This window comes from Gopherus evgoodei, chromosome 1 (assembly GCF_007399415.2).
Source record: "Gopherus evgoodei ecotype Sinaloan lineage chromosome 1, rGopEvg1_v1.p, whole genome shotgun sequence".
Taxonomy (NCBI): Eukaryota; Metazoa; Chordata; order Testudines; family Testudinidae; genus Gopherus; species Gopherus evgoodei.
This window is the reverse complement of record NC_044322.1, coordinates 280,421,812-280,449,195: the sequence shown is the minus strand read 5'-3', so window position 1 is coordinate 280,449,195 and position 27,384 is coordinate 280,421,812. Positions and strand designations below refer to the sequence as shown.

Sequence of the window (27,384 nt, the reverse complement as noted above, 5' to 3'; positions counted from 1 at the left end):
GCAGGACGGGGGCTTGGGGAAGGGGTGGAATGGGGGCGGTGAGGGGATGTGTGGAGGTGTTGGCCCGGGCCCCGCACTCCCCTAGGGATGGCTCTACTCATTCCTGAAGTCAATTGGTGTTTTGCCTGAGTAAGGACTGCAGGATTGGGCCCTTGAGTTGCTATAGAAAAGATCAGCAGGAATTTATTGTAGATACTATAAGTCTGGTACTTTATAAATTTAAGGATGTCTGAGCATCACTTCTCTACAGTACTAAAAAATGGAACATAAACATTCCCACACTTGGAATTCTGTCAAAACAACAAATAACCCCATAATTGTGAGGCATCAAATAAGAATTTTTAAAATTCCTATCTAATAATTCATAGCAGAAAACGTTAAATTCAGCATTGATTTTTCCTATTTTGTTATCATTAGGAAATGCTTAAACAATGTTTGTGTGAAATAAAAGCTTTGCTGTGTGTTGTTCCAGATCTGTCCTCTCCATTAACTGAGGTATGATATTCTGTTTTTAAAAAATCCCTCTTTTTCTTCAAGGCTAAAACTCTTTGATCAAACTAAAATAGAGATAATATCAATTAATGTCTTCCTTTCTTTCCTACATTATTGGTTTTTAATAGAGATTTGTACAAGCAAAAGAGCACTGATGTACACGATTGTTACCTGCTCAATTTAGGGCACCCCGCCTATACCCTACCCAAGGCTCACGGGTTGACTCAATCAATTTAGGCACTCCCATCCTTTCCTTCCAAGAGCTCAGGGTGTAGGGTACCTATCCTTACCAATAGGGCTCAGGAAGAAACCTGGTCAATTTAAGTTCCCACTCCTACTCACAGGGCTCAGGGCTCTATGGGTCTGTAGAAGCTTTTCCCAGTGAAAGAGTCTTAAATAGCTGTGCTCTAAACACCTATTTATTAGCAACACACAGAGAATATATATACCAAGCAAATCTCTTATGCTCACCACTCCCAATACATAGACAAATTTCACCCAATGGCCATTGAGGATCCACTAATCTGGGGGTTCCCAGAGATGCCTCTGCATGTCATGGTCATATAGAGGGGTCAGAGTTCTGGGAGCTTGATGTTTAACTGCAGTCTGGAAATGGTACCCAAAGAGCATTGTTTTTCATGTACATTATATAGGTAAAACTAGCTACCTCCTTTACATTTACTAAACCTATCACATTATCCCACACTCCTAAATAACAAAAATTTAACCAATTACACACTGGTGTCTGTGTCCTCCTTCCTGCTCAGTTTTTACATTTACAATTTAGGCATGAAAGATAAATTTACTTGTGACCTCTCTGTTTATGCAGATGGTCAGCATTAAAACACTAGTCAGAGCTTATCTGACCATTTATTCAGTCTCTTTCTGTATCCTCCCTAATTTCTCAGCGTCTTTACAACCTTGGTAGTTATAACTTTCATTAGGGACATTCCTGAGATGGGCGTGCTTTATCAGCAGCAGAACATTCTTCTTTTTTTTTGGTCTTCAGTGTTAGAGGTGAACTCCCTGAGTTTCACCCATGGCTGGTTTAATATGGGGCAGGGGGAAGCGGGTGTTTCATCAGGTCTCAGGCCTACACAATAGCATGATTATAAACTTTATATCTTCATTGTTTGGGCTACAAACACTTCCTTCCACATACAACAGAAAACTAAAACTGCTCACAGTAGATTTGTCTAATTTTTCCCTTCACCTTTGCCAAGAGCTACATCCTTTGCATAGGCTCCACCAGATTCCCTGCACTTTTTAATGTAATGACTAATGTATCCCTACATCTAGCTTTGGACCCTCCAGTCACTTGGGCTTTCCTTCTGTCCTTTTTGGCTCTTACTTTTAACTTTTTTGGGAGCTGGATTGGTACATTTATTTGGTCCATGACATTGTACTCAGGTTGTTGCTCCACTTGTGATCAGAATTCAGTTTCTCTTGGATGCATCCAAAGAGTGATTGTGACTTCACTATCGGTTTCTAAGTCTGTAGAAAGACTGTCTTAAATAAAAACAAGGGCAGTGAGGTAATATCTTTTATTGGACCAGCTTCTGTAAGTGAGAGAGAGAAACATTTGAGCTTATACCAAGCTCTTCATTAGATCTGGGAAATGTACTCAGAAGGTACATCTATACTGCAATTAGACACCCACAGCTGGCTCATGCCAGCTGACTCAGGCTAAGGGGCTGTTTAACTGCAATGTACACTTTCGGGCTTGGGCTGCAGCCCAAGCTCTGGGACCCTCCCCCATTACAGATATATATCCTAGACTTTCTACTTGGAGTATGTTCTGTGGTATCTGAGTTCCTAGCTGTAGATAACAGATTTCTTGGTGTGTTCGGGGTGTTTACTGGATCTGTGAAGTTAGGTGTAGTTATCTGTGGGTTTCTTGTATGTAGTTGTCTGTCTGAAGCTGATCGTGGGGTCCAGGATGTTGACCAGACTCTGTCAGAACAACTGATACAAAACCTGTAGGCATATCTTCACTGCTGCAATGATCAACACTCCCCATTAGACACCTTTCAAGATCCAAGGGTTCTACACATGCCTATCACAACATGTTGTGAATCTCATTCAGTGCACTAAATATCCCAATAACCAGTGATGAGCTGCCAAAAAATTAACAACCGGTTCCCTCCTCCTCACCCCAGGAGGGGGTCATTCTCCCCCCCCGGACTCCTGCCCTATTTAACCCCCCACATTCTTTCCCCCCCGGGACCCCTGCCCCATCCACCTCCCTTCCCTGTCCCCTGACTGCCCCCTGCTGCCCCATCCAACCCCTCCTCTCATTCCTGATGCCCCCTCAGAATCCCTGCCCCATCCAACCACCCCTTCTCTCTGTCCCCTGATTGCCCCAGAATCCTTACCCCTGACTGCCCCCCACCACCCCCTCCAACCCCTGCTCCTTCCTGACTGCCTCCCTGGGACCCTTTCCCCCATTCAATCCCCCTGTTCCCTGCCCTCTGACTGCCCCGACCCCTATCCCCCCCCAAAACTCCCCTGCCCTCTTCCAACACCCCCTCCCTGCCCCCTTACTGCTCTGGAGGCCGGGCCGGGCGTGCTGGAGGCTGGGCCAGAGCCAGGGTGCTCGGGGGCTGAGACAACCGGTTCTAAAAGGACTTCTAAATTTAACAATCAGTTCCTGCGAACCGGCTCCAGCTCACCATTGCCAACAACAACTATGTGGGTGAAACCAGACAATCACTATGCTCCCGAATGAACTCTCACATAAAAATGATAAAAGACAAAAATACCAAATCGCCTATGAGTGAATGCTTTTCACAAAGCAATCATTCTATATCTGACCTCTCGGTCTTCATCTCAAAGGAAACCTGCACAATACCTTCAAAAGATGAGCTTGGGAGCTAAAATTGATAACTTTACTGAACACTAAAAATCGTGGACTGAACAGAGACACTGGATTCATGGCTTATTACAACACTCTGTAATCCACTAAACCCCTGACCCCCAGCTTTTTGTTTCCCCTGTGACTGGAGAGATGTTGACAGACCACGTGACCTTGAATGGTCCCTTGAAATATCTGTTAACTACTTATGCTATACAATCTTTTCCACCTTGTACTTAGCTGTGACACCTCGAGTATGTTTCCCAGACCTGACGAAGAGCTCTGTGTAGCTTGAAAGCTTGTCTGTCTCACCAACAGAAGTTGGTCCAATAAAAGATATTGCCTAACCCACTTTGTCTCTCTAATATTCTGGGACCAACATGGCTACACCAACACTGCATTAAATAAAAACAGATATAGCATACCATGTTAAAAAGATCTGTTGGTCGGTCAGACTCAGTATGACAATTCAGCCACTAGCCCTCTAGGGATTTCCTACCTCTCCATTTTTTTTCAGTTTATTTGTAAACCTTGGTGTTTTGTGAGGAGAAGCTGGCCTGGGTGCAACTAGTGTGATAGTAGATGCCAAAACATTAGTATAAAGTCTAATCAACTGTTGATAGACTGATGAGGACATTTTTTTCCCTCAAGTCTGCCTGATGGAAGCTTAATGGTTCTTCTTTGAGTGATATACCTATGGGTGCTCCAGGTGTAGGCGTGGCAGTGTCCCCTGCACTTGGGATCGGAGATCTTCATCAGCAGTGTCATTGGACCACACATGTGCACCTTCCCCGTCTCAGAGGATGTATATATAGTGCTGTGCTGTGCTGTCCAACTGCCCCCAGTTCCTTCTCTGCAGCCTTTGGTCTGGGATGGAATCCGCAAGAGCCTGCTTATCCTGTTCCCTCAGTAGATAGTGCCTTACCTGTTAGTCGTAGCGTCGTTAGTATTTTCTTCTTTTCCTTCTCTTTTCCTCTATCTAAAAAATGTTTACAAATTTGTTTTAACTTTACCTTTACAGTTATTTCATAGTTTAGGTTTTCGTTTCTCCACTTCCTGCCCAGCAAACTTTTTTCCCCCTCACAATTATGTCCAGATCACCCAGGTTTAAGAGGTGTGTTTCTTGCATGGTTGCCTTCCCAGTACCAGACAGCCACCTGCAGTGCATTCACTGTCTGGGAGAGGGACTCGTCCCACAAAAATGTTCCCACTGCCCCAGCCTGGTAGTCAGAGCCAGAAAAGACCGGGAAATTCAGTTAAAATGTCTCCTCATGGAGAAATCACTACAACCAGCATTAGACCTGGGCCCAGACATCACTCCTATGAGGCCCTCATGCTCTGCCAGATCATCTGCCAATCCTCATTCCCTGTGTCCCTTGGAGAGAAAGTCATCACTTTTTGCTTGGATGAAAAGAAATGGGCTCCCTCCTCACACTTTGAGGCACAGTCTGCCAGAACACCATCCACTGAGAGGTCAGTTGCCTCAATATCATCTGACAGGGGACATGGCTCCAGGGCTTGTCCAAGTACCTCTCCTACCAAATTGAAGAAACTGTCTCTCAACTCTGGAGCCCAAGACAGGCCATCGAAACTGTCAGCATTGGCAAAATCATCAGCACTGGCAAAGTCATTGGCACCAGCCAAATTGGCACTGCCCAAGTCATTGTGACTGCCCAAGCCTCTTGCTCCATTTACTGACTCTTCAGGGGAGCACATCCGTCCTTCAGCATTGAGTTGCGCATCGGAACCAATGATGATTTTCCCGCCTTCACAAGACTTCAAATATCCTAAAAACCTGCTGGTATCTGACATTCCTGAGTCCCCTCTCCTTAGATGTGTCCTCGTTGGTCTCTCACCTTCCGGAGGCTGAGCCTCTGCCAGCACTGGCTGAGGAAGAACAGGAGGAGGAAGAGAAGAAGGAAGCCACAGCAACATTACATTTCTCTTCCTCTTCCCTGGACGAGGCTATCATGCCTCCACCTTCTACAACTGCTGACAACTTCAGATATTTTTAAGAGTTATTCCACAGGATTTCAGACTCTCTTCAGATTCCATTGGAGGAAGTCAGCGACCAGCAGCACAAGCTACTTAGTCTGAACACATCCTCTTCTTCCAAGATCGCAGTACCAATAAATGAGGCTTTTCTCGACACTACGAAAGTGCTCTGGCAGATCTCAGCATGCATCATCCCTCTGACTTGCAAACATGACAACAAAAATACTATGTTCCATCAAAAAATGCAGAATTTCTATTCTTGCACCCTACCCCTAATTCTCTGGTAGTCAGTGTGGTGCAAGAGAAAGACCGTCAATACCAATCCCGGTCTAGCCATCCAGACAGAGTTTGGAAATGCTTAGACTTATTTGAATGCAAGGCATGTTCATCAGCCATGCTCCAATTTTGAATTTTGTACTACGAGCTCTGATGGCTAAATACAGTGACAGTAGAACCTCAGAGTTATGAACACCTCAGGAATGGAGGTTGTTCATAATTCTGACGTTCGTAACTCTGAACAAAACATTATAGTTCTTTCAAAAGTTTACAACTGAACATTAACTTAATACAGCTTTGAAACTTTACTATGCGGAAGAAAAATGCTGCTTTCCCTTTTTTTTAGTAGTTTGTTTAACACCGTACTGTACTGTATTTGCCTTTTTTTTGGTCTCTGCGGCTGCCTGATTGCGTTCCAAATGAGGTGCATGGTTGACTGGTCAGTTCATAACTCTGGTATTCATAACTCAGATTCTACTGTACTTAAATTATTCGAAGTTGGAGGAACTCTGTTGTGACCTTCCAGAGGTCAAGAAGGAGCAATTTCAGACTCTAATATCTGAGATATGCTTCCTAGCACATACAAACCTACAAGCCACATTAGATTGCATATACCGCTGCCCGCTCCATCGCAACTGGTGTGGTTGTGAGGCATTCTTCATGGCTCCACCTCTTGGGCTTTCCTAAGGAGGTACAAACCTCTGTGGAAGACTTATCTTTGAGGGCCAAAGAGTATTCTTAGTGCACACAGATGATTCCCTGCACTCCCTTAAAGACTCCTCTCCATTCTTTCAGCATCTACATATCAGGTGCCGAAAAGACGCCTGGGGAAGTATCATTTCCCCCCCCATGATCCTGATCATTGCAGTATACTCCTCAATGGCACTTTTTTGACATCCAGCACTGAAAACAAAGATCTCCTTCCAAACGTAGACAGCACTCCTCAGTGGGCTACCTCTCACGCACACCCACCGAAGCAACAATTTTGAAGGTGTGGTCGAGGCCTTGAGAAGTCTCCCAGTCATTTCTACCTTCTTTGACATCCCACCAGTTTGGCGACAGACTAGCTCTATTTTTCCTACCATGGGGACTAATCATGTTGGACAAGTGGGTTTTAAAGATAGTCAAGGAAGGATACTCCATCCCCTTTCTATACTTCCCTGCCACCTCCCCACCCTTGTCCTTCTTCAGGGACCCCTCTCACAAACTCCACAATAGATAGCCCCTACTGCAATTAGAGCACATTCCACATGTCCACTATCCACCTGGATAGCTTTTCTCAATAATGTCCCCATTGCTGACATTTGCAAAACTGCCACATGGGCATCAACAGACACTTTTTCCCGTCACTATGCTATTATGCATGATGCCACAGCAAACACTCTCCTAGGACATGCTGTCTCATCATCAGCAGTAAATGTCACTCTAAACCCCAGCCTTCCAATCAGGGGCACTGCTTTCTTGTCACCTATAAGTGGAGCACCTGTAGTGACATCACTCTAAGAAGATTACTCACCCTGTGCAGTAATTGAGGTTCTTTGAGATATGTGTCCTTATGTGTGCTCCACTACCTACCCTCCTGCCCTCTGCTTCGGAGCCAAAAACACAAGTTCTGTGGCAGAGATGGAACTGGCAGTGGTCAGACTGCACAGCGCTATATATAAGGCCCGCTCACAGTGCAGAGTGGGAGGTGCGCATGTGCAGTCTGATAGGCACTGCTGATGAAGATCTCTGATCCCTGGTGCAGGGTGTGCTGCCGCGCCTACAAGTGGAGAATCTGCAGTTACTGCACAGGATAAGTAACCTCTTCAATCAGCGTGAAAGCTTTCCAGTATGAGGCACTATTACTCAACTTTCTCGACTATCTTAAAGTGGCCATGAAAGTGCTGCAGTGGCAGCAGCTAGGTGTTCAAGTAAGAATCCTAGGGTAAGTGTCAAAGTCCATCCTAACCAGTGACCCCTCCACTAATCCCCAAATACCTTTACCCTACAGCTGCCCACAGCATAATGATGAATACACAAGGCATCCCCCTCATTCACCCTTTATAAATAATTAAACTGTGGATCTCTGATCTCCACTCCCCCTTCCCAATCAAATTATCTCCTCTGCCACATTACTAAATACAGTACTCCCTGGTACTCATAGAGCAGTCCTGCCTATAGGAGTGAGATTGTCCAAAGGACTGACTCTTATGGATCCTGGCCCAACTAATAATGGGGAAAAGGTCCATGGTATCTGGGAGTTCTGCAGTCCCATCTTGGCTGATCAACATTCACCAGCACAAATGCAGAGCTCCTCAAAACCCTTTTGTACATATCACCTTCCCACCAACCCAGATATCCCCTTTGAGAAATAAATCTTCCTCCTCCCAAAGGACCCTATCCCTCCACATTACTCAGTTCATGGCCCATATCTGAATGCAGTTATTTCTGCAGAAATCAGACTTCCAACAATCCTGCCCAAACATCTTCCCTGGAAGTAGAAGCTGGGCCAGGTGAATAGAAAGAGAAGCCATACCAGTTTCCTTACAGTCCTGGTGGGCTGTATCAGTGGGGCCTGTTTTAAAATTCTTCTGAACTTCTTCTCATTGTGGTGAATCTGGTTGTAGATACAAAGCAGGTCCAGCCAAGTTCCCTCATAGTCACACAATGGCATTAAACTTTTAATTTGATATAGTTTTATGCCAAAAACAAACTCATATGTTTCCACAGGCAAAACAATTGACTTTTCAAACCAACATGTTGAATAGAGGCTTCAGGCCAAATCCTCTCACATAAAATTTCCATGGGAGATTTGGTTAAGGAAGGATTTAGGGCCTGATCCTGCAAAGGGCTGAGTATCTTCAAATCTCACTGAAGCCAATGAAAGTTAAGGATGCTCAGCACCTTCCTCTTTAAAATATATTTCAGAGCAATAAATGGAAGCACCGGCCCTGAGCACGCTCCCCTTTTGGTGATCACTGAGCCCCACCCCTACCTGTCCCCTGAAGCCAGGATGCGTTGCCAAAACACTCCTTGCCTTACTTTGAGCACAGGGACTGCAGTTGTTCTTGCCTTTGTATGGGGTATGTCAGGAGAAGAGGCTTCTTGTGCACCCTCGCCTCACAGCAGGGCCAGGGAAAATCTAGTCCATTAAAGAAACCTTTTACAGTTGGTTTTTTTTGCCTCCTTTTTGTCTTTTCCTGAGCTAATTGAATTAAATCAGTTTAAAATTTTGCGTAAAGTCTTCTAAAATTCTCTTTCTTGTCCTGTCACACTTAGCAGCCCATTGTATTTTCCTGTCTTTTTTTTCTTTTGTTGAAGTATCTGCCTGTACTTTTGCTTCATCATTGAATTAACTGGTTAATTAGAACAAAAGGCCATTTTCATTGACTCATTCATTTTAGCGTATATTAGTGTTCAGGTTTTGAGAATAGAAGATGGATCATCTGTTTAAAAATAATATACTCAGTACTGTCAGATGCCCCAGTGAAATTTTAAAGAATAATGCTAAGGAAAGTCCATTTTACATTTCAAAAGTGATTTCTAAATAAAATCCCTTTTGGCTGAATGCAATTAAACAATAACTTGAAAACTGATCCAGTTCATATAGACCAGGTGGTCTCACATTAATTGGTGTCAGGGCTAGGGGAACTGGCATCACCTTCTTACAAGATCCACTGAGATTAACTTGGAACTGTACTATAACCTGGGACACTCTTTCTTTCCCTTTAGAGTAGTGCTGGGCAACCTGCAGCCCACAGGTTGCCCACCACTGCTTTAGAGCCCTCTCATTGTGTGTGTGTGGGGGGGGGTGGGGGGGGATGATTGGTAATAATTGTAGCTAGTGGGATTCCTTGGCACCATGGCTCCATTGGAGCCACACTACTGAGTGGTGGGAGGAAGGAACCAGAGTTCAAGAGCAGAACAAAAACATGACTGGGGCAGATGGTCCTGGTGCCCTGGCATCCAGTGGATATACCAAAGTCCCCAGGTTTGAGGGGCACAGAGTGATCAAAGAGAAAGTCTATGAAGGGATCTTGCTGAGGTTTCCTCCCCCTTAACCAGTTTCCATGGGGTTTTATGAAAGAAGAGGTCATTTTGGGCTCAAACTTATTTATGTGCATATTTGCAATTTATTCTTCTATTGTGGTTGGGAATCCTGTTTTTTGACAATTTAGGAGGTCTCAGTTTATTCCTACTGTAATATTAAAGAGCTGTTTACTTAAGAAATATTGTTTTTATCTTTGCCAGATCCCATTTGATGTTACTTTGCAGTCAATACAAAATTTGGAGAAAATGTTTGATCCTGCTAATGGATGTGTGATAGCTGGAGGAAGCCTTTTCAGCTGGGTTATATCTCTGCTCCCTTGAATTTTCATTCTCTAGTAATTTAATCAAATACTGAATTTCACAGTTTTAAAGGTCAAATTGTGTTCCTACTTAAGCCAGTGGGAATTTTGCCATTGATTTTAATGGGACCGAGATCTGGCCCCTATTGATTTATGTAGCTTTTAGTTACATTTTGGAAAATGTCACCTTTTATTTTTTATTAAATAAGTTAACTTTCCTTCTTCCTTATGTTTCTTAATCAAAAAATGTCTTTTTCAGGAATTAATGTTCTTACAGGAACTTTTTGTAGTAAAAAGACTTAAAATGTGAGTTATTCAGTCCTAAATAAGTGAGTTTGTATTTTGCTGGGGTTTCTCCTTTTCAAAAACCTCATGTTGATTAAAAAATGTGAATAGGCCAAAAAGACTGTTTGCCCTTGAGATACTGCAGGCCTCGTAGCCTCCTAATATTCAAATATAAACTATAGATTTTTCCATAAAACATGTATTATATGCTAAATTTTACCCGTACACATTTAACTACTTTTGCAGTTAGTCACAGGTGCTTCTACTGACGAGCTTCATTGAGAAACAACTACCTGAAACCACTGCACTGGACTCCTTTCACAATTTCACTGCTTTTAAATTACAATTTCAGACTCCTCTCTCTTTGTTAAAGGAAGAAAAACTCTTACATACTGCTGACAGTGAAACTGATTTGTTTGAAAGCGGTATATTTAGATATCGCCATATAATTCTGAAGAGAGAATCTGTAAACAGGCAAATTTAAAAGCTACAAAAGTATAGTACAAAGGTATTGTATCTTTCATACAATATTCTAAAATGCTTAACAAAATAACATTGAAAATATGTATAAATGCTAAGTAGTATTATTGTTTGAAAATTTGGACAAACATTAACTAAAGTTAGGGTGACCAGATGAGAGACATGAAATATCGGGACTAGGGGGGTGCCGGCAGAGCAACAACGCGCCCCCCCAAGACCCAGTGGTGAAGTGGGGGGAGGGGAAACAAGAGTCACCAGAGCATAGGAAAAATTCCTGGGGACTGAGCACCTATTGGCAGCTCCACGCCCTGCCCCTCCACACCAGCTCACCTTCACTCTGCCTCCACCTCTCCTGAGCTGGCTGCCACGCCCTGCTTCTCCCCCCTCCCTCCAGTGCTTGCGCTGCCAAACAGCTGATTAGCGCAAGCCTGGGAGGGAGGGGTGAGGAGGAGGAATGTGGCGTGCTTGGGGAAGAGGCGAGGCCAGGGTGGGGATTTGGGGAGGGATCCAATGGGGGAGGGAGGGGTGGAGTTGGGGTGGAGCCGGGGTGGATTTGGGGCAGGGGGGGCATGAGCCCCCTCCACCTGTGCGCCGGAGGGCAAAATATCGGGACGCAGGACAAACAAGTAAATATCGGGACGTCTGGTCACCCTAACTAAAGTATCATAAAAACATTCCTCTGAGAAAGGAAGTGTTGTTATCCCAACTTTACAAAGGGGGAGATAGACACAGAAAAATGAAGTTGCTTGACCAAGACCACATAGTAAGTCACTGTGAGATCCAAGATTAGAATTTGGGAGTTTCTGGTCCCTAGCCATTGCTCAAGTTATACGATCATTTTGCCTCAAAACCATTATTAACTACAATAATTCAGGCAAGAAGCAATACAACTAACAGAAAGGATCAGGGGGAAGTCTGGGGGAATTAGCTGAGTTGTACAGGTTGATTAGAGTTTGAGACTGGGAGTCAGAAATCCTGAGTTCTGTTCTACCTTCTGTGTGTGACTGTAAACACTTAATGGTGAAATCCTGGCCCCACTGAATGGCAAAACTCTCACGGACTTCACTGAGGCACTTTATCTCTGTGCCTCAGTTAACCAAATGATAAAATAGATATAACGATTCTTAAAGGTGATCGGTAAAGGAAAAAAGAGAGTTGTGCTCCTTTTTGCTTTATTATATATAAAGGATGACAGAAAGTATTTTTGTTATGTGTTGCTTTTATTATAAGAGATGTGTGTGGGGGGGGGGTGTTTATTTTTACATTATTCAGATGTTTTCGATGTTTTTCCTATAACACTATGGATAAGAGGAGTACTACTAGGATTATCACATCAGAGGAATCAAGAAAGTGAAACTTGAGTAACTAATTAGGGAATGTATTTTTAGAGCGATTATTTAAAACTCTTATAACTCATATTTAACTAAAAATGGAGAAAAGATTCACAGCTACTACCCCTTCAATTAAAGGCTGAGAATGCTCCATCTACAGTTCCACCATCCTCCAGGAAGACCCCCAACGCTTACAGGGAAAATGAAAAATTTACATTCCTCATATTTCTTTTATAAAAGAAGTAGAAAAACAGCATATTTGGAAAAACCTTTCCAGCCTTCATAAAAACCAAAAAAGGGCACATACCTCATTTTTTCTTTTCTTTTTTTAATTCTTTTTGAAGGTCACCTTGAAGTATATCAGGGGGTTTTCATGAGGCTTAATTAATATTTGTAAGGCACTTTGAGACCATCAGATGAAAAGTGCTGTATAAGTAAAAAGTTTTTTATTACAGAGAAGATAACTCTTCAGTGCTGTCAATCTGGACCCTGCCACCACTATTACATTTATTTTAAAAAGAGAAATGTTCAATAGAATTCTTTTCACATTCATATTTAAATATTTTATGCTTTTAAAGATATTTTTGTTGAAATAAGAATATTGTCCTACCATCTCTCCTTCGCACTTCAGTAAAATGGTAATACTGAAATTTTGACATCACTGTATCCATAGCAGCAAATTTTACATAAACACAGGATTAAGAATTCATTGAAGGTCTCAGAAGGTAGCATTGGAGATGACATATTTCTTTAGCATATAATTAAATTCTTTAGTTAACAATCTACTTGTAATGAAGAAAGCTCATATTTAAACACGTTTTCAACAATTGCATAGAGTAAAACATAAAATTAATTGCAAAGTAAATTGCTTCTTGTTTTCTGTAGCATAGGAATTCGAATGGGTTTTTCGTCCCCTACCATTGAATGAAGACTAGGGTTTACAGTCTGTTAGACTCAGATAAGTCTCTGTTAGCACCATTACTCAAATCTCTGCAATATGCTCTCCCACAGTCCTCCTAAAATATTACAGGTGGAGGTGACCATGTCTTGTCTGATTCCACAGTTCGAAGACTAACTGATGGGACCAGCATCCCCCAGGCCTTTTGTAGTGGGAGTCCAATCCTTGCAAGGATCATCCTTCTCCTGCAGTGCAGCGGTAGAATTAGTTACTTCTATGACAGCTCTGAAAAACCTGCCCATCTCAACTTGGACACCCAGACATTGAGGCTCCAACAATTAATGGACAGTGGCCAAATTTTGGCCAAAATATTTCTGTGCCTCAATTGCCCATCTGTAAAATGGGGTTAATAATACTTCCCTATCTCATAGGGGTTTTGTGAGGATAAATTCATTATTATTGTGAGAGGCAATAGTGAGGAAATAAAATACTCCAATACAATTACAGCATATGCATGACTAAAGTCAATAATATGCTGATTGTGAGAATGTGACTGAACCAATCTCACCGCTCAACATAGAGTTGTTTCAAAATTTGTGAAATCAGTTTATAATGGTAAAAAACATGCATCGAATGTTTCTCCTCCTGACTGTCAGGAATCAGGGTCTTCAGCAGAGCAAGCCTCCAGACAACCTAACAAGTGCAGTTGGCCTGTAAGAGGGGTTTCTGATTGATTACACAGCTTGATTGGCGAGAAGAGTCAGCAGGCCAGCTCTTAAGCCCAGAAGAAGTTTGGCAGCAGCTCAGAGAATTTGCCCGTGGCTGCAATAGTTCCTGCTCCTGCCTTGTTCCTGCCCTGATCTTGTCTCAAACCCAGGCCTGCTCCTGCCTTGCTTTTATCCAAGTAACCTGGGTCTGACCTTCAGCTCCTGTTCTGGACTTCTGACTCTGGATAAGACTAGGCAGGCCACTTGTATTAAACCAGACTGTGGTATCTCATGTGGAGCGAAGAAAATTCACACAGTCAACACAGCTGCAAGCAAGTCAGATCTGATCTTTATTTTTTCTACTACTCCCTTATATAGTTAAATCTGGTTACATAAGCATTAATCATGTGTGCTAACATCATACATACTGGCCATTTAATTGGACCAAGAAAAATATCACGTGCATAGCATGCACAAAGCAGCAGACATACGGGCACCATTAATGGCTTTGTTTACTTCACAATTCAAGGTTAACTAAAGTTCAGTCAGTCATATGACTATTACAAGGATTCCAGTATTTTTCCAGATTGACTTCACAATCCTTGTCCTAAAATACACGATAGTTCCCCACACCAGACAGTCCTGCTTTTCTAGGGTTTGTCCCATGTCTGGAGTCAGACAAAACTGGATGTGATTTCGTTGGGTATCAAATAGGAGATGCCACATTGAAAATGGTGCTGCTGTGCCCCTGCAGGCATCACCTCGCACGCAAGGTCATACTGGCGGGGACAGAGCAGTGCGCTCTTAGAGCTGGTGTCTCCCTCCACAAGCAGTGTGACCTTGCATGCACAGTGTGTGCAACATCATGCAGCATGGGGGCGCCATTCTGCACCCATGCAGCATGACCTCACGTGCATTGTGCATCCGAGGTAACGCTAGCGTAAGTGGGGTCACGTTGGCAGGAACAGGCTCACACTGTTCCCAGAAGTCCTGGAATGTCCAGTGTTCCAGGAATGCACGAGTTAGGGTTGCCACCGATCTGGTTTTCACCTGGAAAGTCTGGCTTTTGGTTTGTGTGTCTGGGTGCCATTTGACAAGCCCTGATGTCCTTTTTTTTTTAATCTGTGGAAACAATTCACTGCCGATTTTAGTTTAACCTGCTGAGAGACACTTACCCAGCGAATGCTTGCCACCCTTATGAAGAGTGGGACAGAGCCTAGCCAATCACAGCCTGGCACCTTGCCTGCCCAGCCAGTCGCAGCTTTCCCTGCCCCGCCCACTCCTGACCACCCAACTGGGGAAAGTTGGGAAAGTTGGGAAAGTTTCTCAGCCTAGAATTTGGCAGGTCATGGGAACTAGGCAAGTGTGCAACAAATGGTGGGGGAGGGGCTTCATTCCTCTCCGCTCTCATGTAGGTGTGTTGCAAATGGGGAAGCACCTGTTTCTCTTCCTTCCACACTGCCACTGTGTGTGCAAGTGGGTGGGACTGCCTTCTCTCTCACGTACTAGAGCAAATAAGGGGAGTGTCTCCCCACAGTCTGGGCATCCATGTAAATGTAGGGAGAGTCCTCCCTTTCACTCCAACTGTATGTTCAAAAGCGGGAACTCGGGAGTTCCCCAGGTTGCGTGTGCTAATGATGCAAACCTATCCCACTCTGTGTGTGTGTGTGTGTGTGTGTGTGTGTGTGTGTGTGTGTGTGTGTAAATGGAGAATTTCAAATAAGTGTTTGTAATATGCACAACCTCTTAGGACACAAAAACCCAATCCTGGTCTTAAAAAAGGTAAATGTTATTAAAAACAAAAAGAAAGAAAATACATTTGGAACTTAGGCTATTGCTAGATTTAAAAAGAGCAAATATAATAATAAGCATCAAGAATGGTTTTCTTGAGGTCCAGCTTAATGATTACAAGCAAAATAAAAGCATTGGAGGTTAGCACAGAGGAGTCCACAAGCTGATAAGAAATAAAAGAAATAAATCTAATCACGTCTTCCTAGACATTTCTTGATATACTTACATATCCAGGGTTTCAAACTGAGGAGCTTCTAGGTATGATTTGATGATTTTTTTCATACCTGGCACAAGCTTCTTAGAGCATTGCTGCTCTATGTCTCCTTTCTCCGGAGAACAACAGACAGACAAAAGGGGAATCTTGTTTCAATTTTTAAAAGTTCTAGCCTTCCCATTGGCTTTTTGGCCAGGTGCCCACTCACTTCCTTTTACCAATGCATGCAGTCAGACTGTTTAACCCTTTACAGGTAAAGCAAGTAGAGAACAGCTATCAAGAGGGATTTTGTAGCTAACTGGCTGGCTGGGTGTCCATAAAAGGGAGCTACCCCCCTTCATTTATCACAGCATCTCTTGGAAGCAAAGTGGAAAACCTGTCTTGTAGGATGCACAGCAGTATAAAACTGGTTAAATCCCTGAGTGAGAAACTAAAATAAAAAAAGCCTCAGGCAATAGCTAAGGAAAATAAAGGCTTTGCATTCTGTGTAGTAGACAATAGGAGTACAGCAAAGATATAAATAAAACAGTTGAGAAGCAAATTAAGACAAAAAGGTAGAGATATTTATTATTGGACTGCCTAGGGCTTTTTGAAATCCCTGTAAATGAGACAGAACCTGACTCTTTGTGGGGAGAGAGACTTGGAGAAATTTCTGTCATAGCTCATGAGCCTGATTCTCCTTTCACACGGCTTTTACATCTGTGTAACTTCATTGACTTTAAAGGAGATACTAATTTACACACATGTGATAGGAGACTCAGACGCTTTAAGCCAACAAGAAGAAAAAGAGTTCTGACTAATGCTACAGGAGTCCCTTGAGAAAAGCTATTGGTACAGGAGATAAAACATGAACAATGATTGTGTGATGATGATGAATGTAAGGAATAAAGACACAATGCTAAAGGCTGTCAGGAAAATGAAAAGTAATGGCATTTTGTATAATGGTAACATGATTTTGTTTTTTTCTTGACCTTAGTTCACTTACATAGACCAGGACAAATGAAGTGAACCAGACAAATTAACATTTCATCAACAATGGAGTTGACATGAGCATTTTATACCTAACAACTCTGAGATCATTTATAAGGGAAAGACTCATTAGGAAGCAAGGACAATACCGAGGAAGCTAGGGGCTGAAGGAATCTGCACTGTACCATTTTTTTTTTGCTGTTTTTGTGTTTAATAGCCCGTTAGTAATAGTCTTTATTAAAGAATATACCACTTAGAGCGAGAGAGCAAAGACAATGTGAAACACCAACACTGGCTGTGAGGAACTGATGGTTGTCGCTTTAACAGATCAAACAATGTTTATCTTGTTGTAAAGCTCAAAGAAGCTGGAGTAACAACTCATATTCACAGTCAGAGTATACATGCCAAGAAATGCTGTTGCATGATTGATTATTAAAAATAAATGGGGACCAGGGTTAGAAAGTTGTAGTCCTATAAATAAATTAAACCATGCCCTAAGCTGAAAAGTTCAATGCAAGAGCTGAACCTTCTCCAAGTTGGCGTTGGTTTTATTTACAGCAGCACTTAGAAGCCAGTCATGATCAGAAGCCCCACTGTGCTAGGTGGTGTACAAATATAATGAAGAATGGGCACTGGCACATGCAAGAGACAGGATTAGGCTTTGACCCATTATGATGATACAGGCCAGTCCTTCTGGATCTAGATCCAAATTTCCTCAATGTTTTGGCCACGGGCTAAGCTCATTCCCATTACACATGTATGCACGAATGATTGAAACTATCAATAAGTACTTCACTGCTCCACCCTGGCACACTGGCACCTGCAGCTTAGTGCACGTCTCTTCCTATGCCCTTCGAGCACCATCCTCCCGGGATCCAGCTGGGACAGGGCAGGACTAGTGTTAACACTCGCTGTCACCCGGCCGCAAGACCGGCCAGGCTGTGTATGTGCAGGCCACATGGGAAGCAGGCAGACCAGACCAGCTGCATCTGTGTGTGCATGTCTGTCTGCACACGTTTGTCCACCTGTCCATGCATGTCTGCTTGCTGCACACGTGTCTGTCCATCTGTCTGGGCATGTCTGCCTGTCTGCACATATGACCTTGTCTGTCCCTGCCTGTCTGCACCCCATATCTGTCTGTGTGTCTGTCTGCACCTGGGTCTGTCCACCTGTCCATGCATGTCTGCTTGCTGCACACGTGTCTGTCCATCTGTCTGGGCATGTCTGCCTGTCTGTCTGCACATATGACCTTGACTGTCCCTGCCTGTCTGCACCCCATATCTGTCCGTGTGTCTGTCTGCACTCGGGTCTGTCCACCTGTCCATGCGTGTCTGTCTGTCGGTGCACACCTATGCATAGGCAGGAATTAGGGCCCGGAGTGGCAGGGCCCGGAGCCCCCACAGCTTATGCGACTCCCCCATTTCCCTGCCCCTTACACTGGAGCTGGTGTAGTAAATTGCTCTGTGTAGTAATGTGCTACTTACGGTGTACTGAGCATGCTGCCCTTCAGCCTGCCCTTATTAGCCATAAAATTCTGTTGACTGCTATTTCCAGGGGTTAAAAAGGGGCAAAGGGGGCAAATCGGAGCAGGGGAATGGCCAGGGTCTGAGCAGGGAATGGAAATTTACTGGTCGGGGGGTCAAGCAGCTGAAGGCAGGATTAGGAGAGGGGCTAAAGGGCAAAATCAGTGCCAGGGGAGAGGAGCAGGAGTTAAGCTCGGGGTCAGGCGCTGGCAGAGGGTGCCAGAGAGCAAAACCTGGCATAGGCAGGGGCACAGGGGATAACAGTTACCCCAGTGGAACTGAGACATCAGTGTTTGCAAAAATGGTGGGGGGCAAAGGGGCTTTTTTATTTCCTCTCTCACAGACAGCACCTCTTAGCATCGTCTTCCCAGGGCTGGGGTCTTAAAGGCACAGGCATCCCAATGCCTAGTCAATGCAGCTCCTCTTTGTCTGAGCTAACCTACTGAGGCTATGTCTACACTACAGAGTTCAAAGTGCTGCTGCAGATGCCAGTGCTCCTGGTAATCCACCTCGATGAGGGGATTAGCTCCAAGCACTGGGAGCCAAGCCACACTAGTACTTTAAAGCGCTCAAATTTGCTGTGCTTGGGGGCAGGGTAGGGCATGATTTTTCACACCCCTGAGCCAGCAAGTTAGGGCACTTTAACTTGCCAGTGTAGATAATCTCTGAGACTTAATTCAGTGAAACATTTTACATATATCGCCACAGAAACAAATAATTCCTTATCACTGTATCTGATTGCATAGAGTCTCCCAGCAGTTTCCCAAGTTGTCTTATCTGCTGCTGGGATTCCCTGAATTTCCTGAATTTTTTAGTCTAATTTTTTCTTCTCATTTTTAGAGCAGATGTTTATTCTGTTGGATCATCTGACTGAATTTCTGGCCTAGTGTCAAAACTTTGTTTTGAGTCAATCCACCAATGGGGATTGCATTTTTGCAACTGTATTTTTGTCTCTCAGTCTAGCCCTTAGTGTTTTTCCGTATGCCATAGTGTACAACTTGATTCTCAAATATTCAATGAAGGCAGTATAGTATCTCTCATAATGTCTTTCTCTCTGCAAAAAAATGTATTGTAATTTTTGCAGAAAATTAGAACTGCCATCGTGGGTCAGACCAATAGTCCGCCTAATCTAGTATCCTGTCTTGTGACAGTGGCCAGTACCACATGCTTCTAAGGTAGTGATTTCCCTACACCCCCAAGCCCCGAATTTCCCCAACACCCCGGCCAGTTTTGTGAACTAGTTACATGCCAATTTAATGACTGTTTGGAAATTTGAATTGATATTGAAACATTACTACACACTTTAAAAGCATATACAGTGTATGATAAAATACGTGTAACTGAAAAAGTATAATAGATTTGAAAAGTATTAACATAGACTAGCTTCGTTATACAGCTGTTGTGTTTTATGACAATGTCAGTGCATTCATTTCGATGATGTTGGCCTACCTAATAATTTCAAATGATGATTTGTAAGCAAAGTCTAAATAAGCTCTCCCTGACAGTTAATGATGAGCTAGGGCAGGGGGGAAAGGCTTCAGGACCAGATTGTATTTACATTCACACCTGATCTACTTAGGTAGCCAGTGAACAGCTCTGTTGCCCAAGTGATAGATTTTGGCTGGGGTTGGATAACAAATCACTTGAATCCAGGGGTGGGGAAGGGGTGAGAATGAAATGTTGTTCTTATTGAATGAGTAAAGGGCAGTAGAACTGTACTTAGCCTGTGCTGACTGAGGGCATCAAGAGAGAGGGTGGGGACCTGTCCCTGTCCACTGTTTAAAGACAGCTGTTTAGGCTCCATAGATAGTCTTTTGTTCTGTTAAGTGACCACTGCAGCTGAAATCACTGATAATCAGGTCTAAGTGCTTAGTCCTGCTGTGGGGACAGTGTTTCTGTGGAAGAGATAGCCCAGACTGTTGGTCTCTTGACGTTCCCTCACTGAGAGCTCAGCTGAAATCACTGAGAGCTGGTGGAACCTCAAGAGACCAACTCGCAGAGGTCACAGTGGCAAGTGGCAGCAGAAGTTGACTGCGCAGGGCCATTGGCAAGAGAGTGGTGGAGTGAACGGTGGCATAACAAACAGCAGTGGCCAGAGCAAACAGTGAGCAGCTGGAGGAATGAGCAAGGTGCCTTCTTGCCCCCGACCTGGGAGGTGTACTTGTGTGAAAGCACCTCTGAACTCTGAGTCTTCACTGACCAAGGACAACACCAATGAGTGGGGTGCAGTGGAGGGAAAAGTGAGGGGCATGTTAAATAAACATTTGTTTGTTGGACTATATTTTAGTGACTTTGCTCCAGAATGCTAGATTTGTGACTGGGAATGGAAACTTATATAAATATGTTTCCTAGTAGCCAAGATTTTTAAAATGCATTATTTGCCAAGGTTGTTATCTCACATTGTTGCTATCTTGAGAGGTCATTATGTTGGGGAGTTTCTGTACTGAACATTTTTATTATTATAATTTAGTTTTTACATAAGAATGGTCATACTAGGTCAGACCAATGGTCCACGTAGCCCAGTATCCTGTCTTCCAACAGTGGTCAAGGTCAGGTGCTTCAGAGGGAATTAACAGAACAGGTAATGATCCATCCCGTTGCCCATTCCCAGCTTCTGAAAAACAGGCTAGGGACACTCCGAGCATGGTGTTGCATCCCTTCCCATTCTGGCTAATAGCCACTGATGGACCTATTCTCCAGGAATTTATCTAGTTCTTTTTTTAATCCTGTTATAGTTTTGGTCTTCACAGCATCCCCTGGCAAAGAGTTCCATGGGTTAACTTTATATTGTGTGAAGAAGTACTTCCTTTTGTTTTTTTTAAAACCTGCTGCCTATTAATTTCATTGAGTGACTGCTAGTTCTTGTGTTATGTGAAGGATTAAATAACAAAAAAAATACAACAATTTTTCCACTCAAAGGCCTCAAAAACTAACCATGCTGAAGAACACATCAAGAACCTAGAATATATGAACATGTCATCTGAAGGTTCAAGTGGTATATCAACATCCGACCAGCCCAAAGCACAAATACAACTACCTACTAAAGAAACAGTGTCTCCAAAACCTAAAGGCAGTTCCCGATGTTTGTCAAAGTGTTCCCATTTATTGAAGTTACAAAAGATGGCTACTGATGCACCTCTTGCAAAAAAATTTATGAAGAAGGAAAGCTTCCCAATGCTATAATTGGTAAAAGTGGAGGAGTTTGATTTGTCAGACCAATCAGCAAAGCCAATGCTGACAAACTATGTGGAAAGGCTGCAAAACACCAGGCCTCTTGAGTGCATCAACATGCAGAAAGCCTTATAAGCCCACTTTCAAAGCCAATTTTAGAAGTACTTAATGAGGCTGTTAAGAATGCTGGAGACACAACACAGTTCATGTGAACAAACATGGCTGTAGCATCCTAATTTCTATTTAAGCAAGAGATACCACACACTACAAACTGGAGGCCAATGTTAAATGCATTGTCACTTGTTCATCCTGAAGTTGAACACTGGTTCTGAACAAGACCAGCAAATGCTCACTATCTTTCTGCAAGAAACTCAACTGACTGGCTAGAAGTGTGTGGTGCAACAGTGAAAGACTCAACAGTTGAAAAAGTGAAGAACTCTCTCACCACATTTAAAAAATTTGCATACATGGCTGATGAATGCACCGATGCAAATGGCTGTCAAGTATTAAGTCATTGTGTACGTTATCCTGATGTCAGAGGTATGCCAGGAGATGCATTTCTAGATGTTCAAGTTTATAGAAGACACATAGGCTGCATCTGTGACAACCCGCATCTTAGAAGAGTTAAATGCTTGTCAATTAGACCGCAAACAGATGGCTGCTTGTGCATTTGATGGAGCTGCAAACTTCTCTGGAAGACATGATGGAGTACAAGCTGTGCTCAGAGAAAAGTGTAACCCTAATCTCTCCTATACACACTGTAGAGGCCATCTATTCCAACTAGCACTAGTACGAGCTGCAGAATCTTCAAAAGACATTTTAAAAAGCTATAAATTTAATGTCTTCATTATATTCTTTTTTCAGCAAGAGTCCAAAAAGACTGAATATCTTGAAAAATATAGAAGATACACTGGGACTGAAGTTCAGATTAGTCCAACCTGGGAAAACCTGATGACTTTCTCATGAGCGATCCTTGGCTGTTGTCTTGAAATTACTCCAGCCATTGTTACTGGCTTTGGAAAGTATCTTCCAAGATGAGATGGATCTAAGTAGTGAGGCTGGTGGATTACTTTTGCTACTAGGTTCAGAGAAGATTATTGCCATTCTCTCTTTCGTAAGTCTACTGTTGAAACCACTTGGGTCATTAAACAATGCCATCCAGGCATCTGCTATAATAGTAGTAGATCTTTGTCCAGCAATAGAAGCTACATTTGGCTCAATCAGAGAGCTATCCATTGAAAAAGTACTGGAAGAAGCAAAGACTTCAGTCCAGAAGTTCACCAGTGAAGACATTTATATTGAATCCTTAAGTGAAGAAGACAAGTAGTGTTTGTTAAGACAACTGAAAAAGTACACAGACTTGATTCTTAAAAATCTACAACAGTGACTTCTAGATTCTACTCAACCTCTATGTAGCTTTTACAGATGGCTGTCCTATAAAACACCGACAGTTGAGTGGAGTAAGGAGGCACTACCAGCAATGAGGCTGCCATGTGATCAGGACAGAATAGAGAATTTGAACACAGAGTGAAATATCATGCGATAAATGAATGAAGATTTGACTTCAACTTCTTTTTTATCATCACTAGTGGCTTGACCCGATCTTTGTGTTATCTTTCCTGGGATGAAAGAAGTAGGAATTCATCTCTTGCGACTCCCAGTCACAACAGCTACAGTTGAGTGTTCTTTTTCATCATTGAATAGAATTTTGTGTTCTGAAAGAAGTTGCCTTCTGCCTGATCATGTGAATGAACTAATGAGCATATCAGTTGAAGGAATGGAAGTACTGCACACATGAAAAGCCACCAAAGATGAACACATTGCATTCAAGAAGTTCATTAACAGAGTTGTGCAAAATTATAACAAGTAACCAAGAAGGATGTAGACGTAGTGCTTCATAGAAGGCTTGAGTAACCAACTTTAATTTGTGTGATGATTTTAAAACATGAGTTAAATCTAATAAAATGGCCATGAAACATTTCAGTTTTTACTATGGTGCCATACAGCCCATCTTCACCCTCACACTCACCCCTCATTGGCCCTGACACCCCTCGCCACTGTAAATTCGAACACCCTCCCCCCAATTTCAATTCCTGGGGAAACCACTGTTCTAAGGGAACAGTCAGACCAGGCAGTGACTCAGTGAACCATCCCATTGTCCACTCCCAGCATCTGCCAGTTGAAGGACGGTTTAGGGACATGCAATGTGTGGGCCTGCATCCGTGATTATCTTGGCTAACAGCCAATGTACTTATCCTGAGGGACTGAGCTAATTCTTTGTTCAACCCATTCATAGTTTTGCCTTTCAAAATATAATGAACACACATCTACAACCCCAAGATACCTTTACAACCACAAGAATTCTAAAATCATGAGTTATACACCCTCGAGTCAAGACATTTTAATAAATAAATGATTTTTCTATGTGCCTCTTTGTTCCTGAGCCTGTAGGGTGCAGTAAGGCCAGTTCCAATGCCTTGAGGCTAAACACCTGAATGAATCTTAGTCTACCCTCATACTGTTCCTATTACCTCTCCCAAACATTTCGTGCACCTAAGGCCATATCTACACTTTAAGTGTGAGTTAACTCAAGTTATGTCAGCACAGAGTCACTACGATTACTATGTCACTTGTGTGCATGCCTCCTCGACTCCTTGTCTCAGCAGTCAGGGTACTCACCAGAAGCACCACTGTATTTTGGGAAGCTTTGGTTTGGCAGTGTATGCTGGGTACCAAACAGGTCAGATGGGGTGGTTGAGGCCATGGGATCCAACTTCCTATAATGCATTGTTAACCATCCACTAATTTTATATGTATCCCATACATAAATGTATAATGTTTACAACTTTTTTTTCTAAACCTACAAACCTGCCTGACTCTCCTCACTGTCTGCCATCTCACACAGAATTATCAAGCTTGCATGGCTCTGCCTATTGTCATGAGCATTTCAACCCAAAGGTGCATTCTCCTTTACAATTTGCAGATCAGCAAACATGCATGTGGGGTGTGACATTATACTCTATATATTCTTTATGAAAATATGCTTATTATATGGATATGACATAGCTAATATGTACTTTATGCAAGAGGCTGATGTGGGGTATCATTGCAAAACTTAAGACCTATTGACTGTATTTATCCAATCTGTGTGCATGTAACGTTTGTATCTGAGGCTACAAATATGGACCATGTCTCTGTATTTCAAATGTGCTCTGTTGGATGAGACCAGACAACGTTAGTGGCTTATTGAAGAAATGCACAAACACATAAAGATTACTCCAGGAATCTACAGGTTGCAAATTGCTAGAGATAGCAGTCTCACATCCCTCTGGTGTGAAACACTGCTATCTGTAGGAATTAGCTTAATCAGACAGCAGTGTTACAGGTAGCAATTTCTTTCACATATATCTGTGTGAAAATGCTATCTGTAGGACTGTGCTACCTGCAGCAGCAACAGGTCCTACTTTGCTAAAAAAGGCCATCTGATGTAGCTAATTCAAGCAGCCTCACATGTAAAACCAACCTGATAGTTTTGTTTAACAATGTAACAAGCCTTGTGGATTGGGGGAAGTGGTCGACATGGTCTATCATGCCTTTAGTAAGACTTTTGATACTGTCTCCCATGACTTTCTTATAAACAAACTATGGAAATGCAACCTAGATGGAGCTAAAATGGGTGCAAAACTAGTTGGAAAACAGTTCTGACAGTGGTTATCAGTGATTCACAGGCAGAGAGGGCTGAGTCATGCTGAAAGGGCACGGTTCTCCAAGGATCAGTTCTGGATATGTTTCTATTCAAAATCTTAATCAATGATTGAGATAATAGCATAGAGAGTACACTTACAAAGTTTGTGAATGATAACCTAGGAAGGAGTACTGTGGAAAGGGATCTAGGGGTCCTAGTGGACCACAAGCTGAATATGAGTGTAACACTGCTGCAAAAAAACAGACCATCACTTTGTGATATCTGCTCTATTCTGCATTGATTAGGCCTCAGATGGACTATTGTGTCCAGTTCTGGGCACTGCATTTCAGGAAAGATGTGGACAAATTGGAAAAAGTCCAGAGAAGAGAAAAAAAGGTAGTAACAGTTTTCAAGGATGTAAAAATCAAGCAGCATCTTTTTACAAAAGCTGTTTCCTACAATCTATACTGGGGTAGGCAACCTGTGGCACGGGTGCTGAAGGCAGCACTTGAGCTGATTTTTCAGTGGCACTCACACTGTCCGGGTCCTGGCCACCGGTCCGGGGGCTCTGCATTTTAATTTAGTTTTAAATGAAGCTTCTTAAACATTTGGAAACCTTATATACAACAATAGTTTAGTTATAAATTATAGACTTATAGAAAGAGACCTTCTAAAAACATTACATTTTTTTACTGGCATGTGAGACCTTAAATTAGAGTGAATAAATGAAGACTCGCCACAGCACTTCTGAAAGGTTGCCGACCCCTGATCGCTACCAATCAATAACTGCTACAGGGAGCACTTTTCTACTGGTAGCAATTTCACATATATCAAAGTGCAAGAAAGTGCTACCTGCAGGCACTTGCTAAATCCGGTATAAGTTTACTAGCATAGCAGTTTCTTACAATCTATACGTAGCAGTAACTGCTACCGGTAGCACATTACTACGCGGAGCAGTTTACTACACTGCATCCCGCCAGGCGCCGCCCCGCTGCCGGAGCGCTAAGGGCAGGCGAACGCACTCTACTCCTTTTGCCCTCTCTGGGCCGCCGTACACGGAGTCGGAGAGGGGCGGAGAGGGGGCTCGCGGTGGCTGTTGGGACGGTCTGCTAAGTTGCAAGAGGCGCGGAAACTCCGCCGTCGCCGCTCCGCGCCTGGGGGAAAGGGGTGGGCGGGCGCCTGCCGGTAAGTGTCTCGCGGGGCCCGCTGCCGCTAGCAGCGCTCATTGGCTGGAACCATGAGTCGGACCGTGTAGAGGACTCTGAGTTGGGGTGCCCCAGCCAATCGGAGAGGGCCGCGGGGCAGGGTCTGAGCGCTCGGGCCAGGTGCCTGTTACCTGGGCAGCGGCTCCCTCCCCTCTGCGGTCCGCAGTGGCCATCGGTTCGCTGGCAGGTGAAAGCCCCGGGGGGCGGGGGAGCACGAACGAAGTTCCAGGTAGCCCGGAGGCCGCCCCATGTGGAGCCGGGCGGGGGGGGCTGCAGCCTTGTTTAACCCTGAAACCCCCCGGTCGCAGAGCGGCGCGCGGCGTGGTCCGGGTGAAACTAGCCTCAGGCCTGGCGAGGGCGGCGAGACTTGCACGCAGGGGGCGTCGCTGAAATGTCACGGCGGGGGGGGGGTTTGCAGCCTTTGAAAACTGGCACCGTTCAGCATTAACTCGGCTTAACGTTGTGTAAAGCTGGTGAAAGGCCGGAGCCGACTGGGTTGAGATTTAGGCCTGATCTACAGCTAAAAATGATGTCAACCTACTTACCTAACTCCTGATGTAGACTCAGCTAGGTTAATGGAAGAATTCTGCCATGGACCTAGCGACTGCTGCGCTGAGGGAGAAATCCTTCCCTGGGATGCAGGAAGAATCTACACCACTATGGTGCTATAGCAGCACAGCTGCTGTGGTGCTTTAGCATTGACCTACCCTTAGATTGTGAGAGTTTGGTTCTGGTGTTCCAGATGGGCACATCACTAGTAAACATTAGAAGAGGAACTTGATCTAATAGGTAACACTCAAGAGGGAATATTGCCGTGGCAGGGATAACTGAAGGAAAGCGCATACTGATTATCAAATTGTGGAAGTATTGTTCCATTTACAACAAAAAGTATTGAGATCTCCGTTGACTGACAGGAATAATAAGTTGCTTTTATAGCATCTTCCATCTAGAAAGACCAAATGGCAGTTTGCATGCTTAACAGATATACACAATTTCTAGTATTAAAAAGACCGCCACTCTCCCTCTCTTATGATGAAGCGCAGCCCCCTGTTGGGTGAAATCCAGCAGCTGTTAAACAACGCACAGCAGCACTCCATTACACATATACAAGTTTAGGCTAATCAGGGGAAAAGGATATGAAACTCTGTTAAAACTAAAGGGAAAATTTTAAGTTGGC

At 43.5% G+C, this 27,384-nt stretch overlaps 2 protein-coding genes across 2 annotated transcripts in view; both read left to right on the top strand.

Moving 5' to 3' along the window:
• CFAP54 (cilia and flagella associated protein 54) overlaps window positions 1-11,072 on the top strand; it is a 226,138-nt gene extending 215,066 nt beyond the window's left edge. Inside the window, 2 exon segments of the mRNA XM_030548506.1 lie at window positions 418-495; window positions 9,851-11,072. Of these exon segments, the coding sequence (XP_030404366.1) occupies window positions 418-495; window positions 9,851-9,970 (198 nt within the window). The 3' untranslated portion in view covers window positions 9,971-11,072.
• A 15,034-nt stretch (window positions 11,073-26,106) lies between these two features.
• The window catches only part of NEDD1 (NEDD1 gamma-tubulin ring complex targeting factor), a 62,342-nt gene continuing 61,064 nt past the window's right edge, over window positions 26,107-27,384 (top strand). Inside the window, exon 1 of the mRNA XM_030549395.1 lies at window positions 26,107-26,187. The gene's annotated coding sequence lies outside the window, so the exon portion shown is untranslated. The remainder of the gene's footprint in view (window positions 26,188-27,384) is intronic.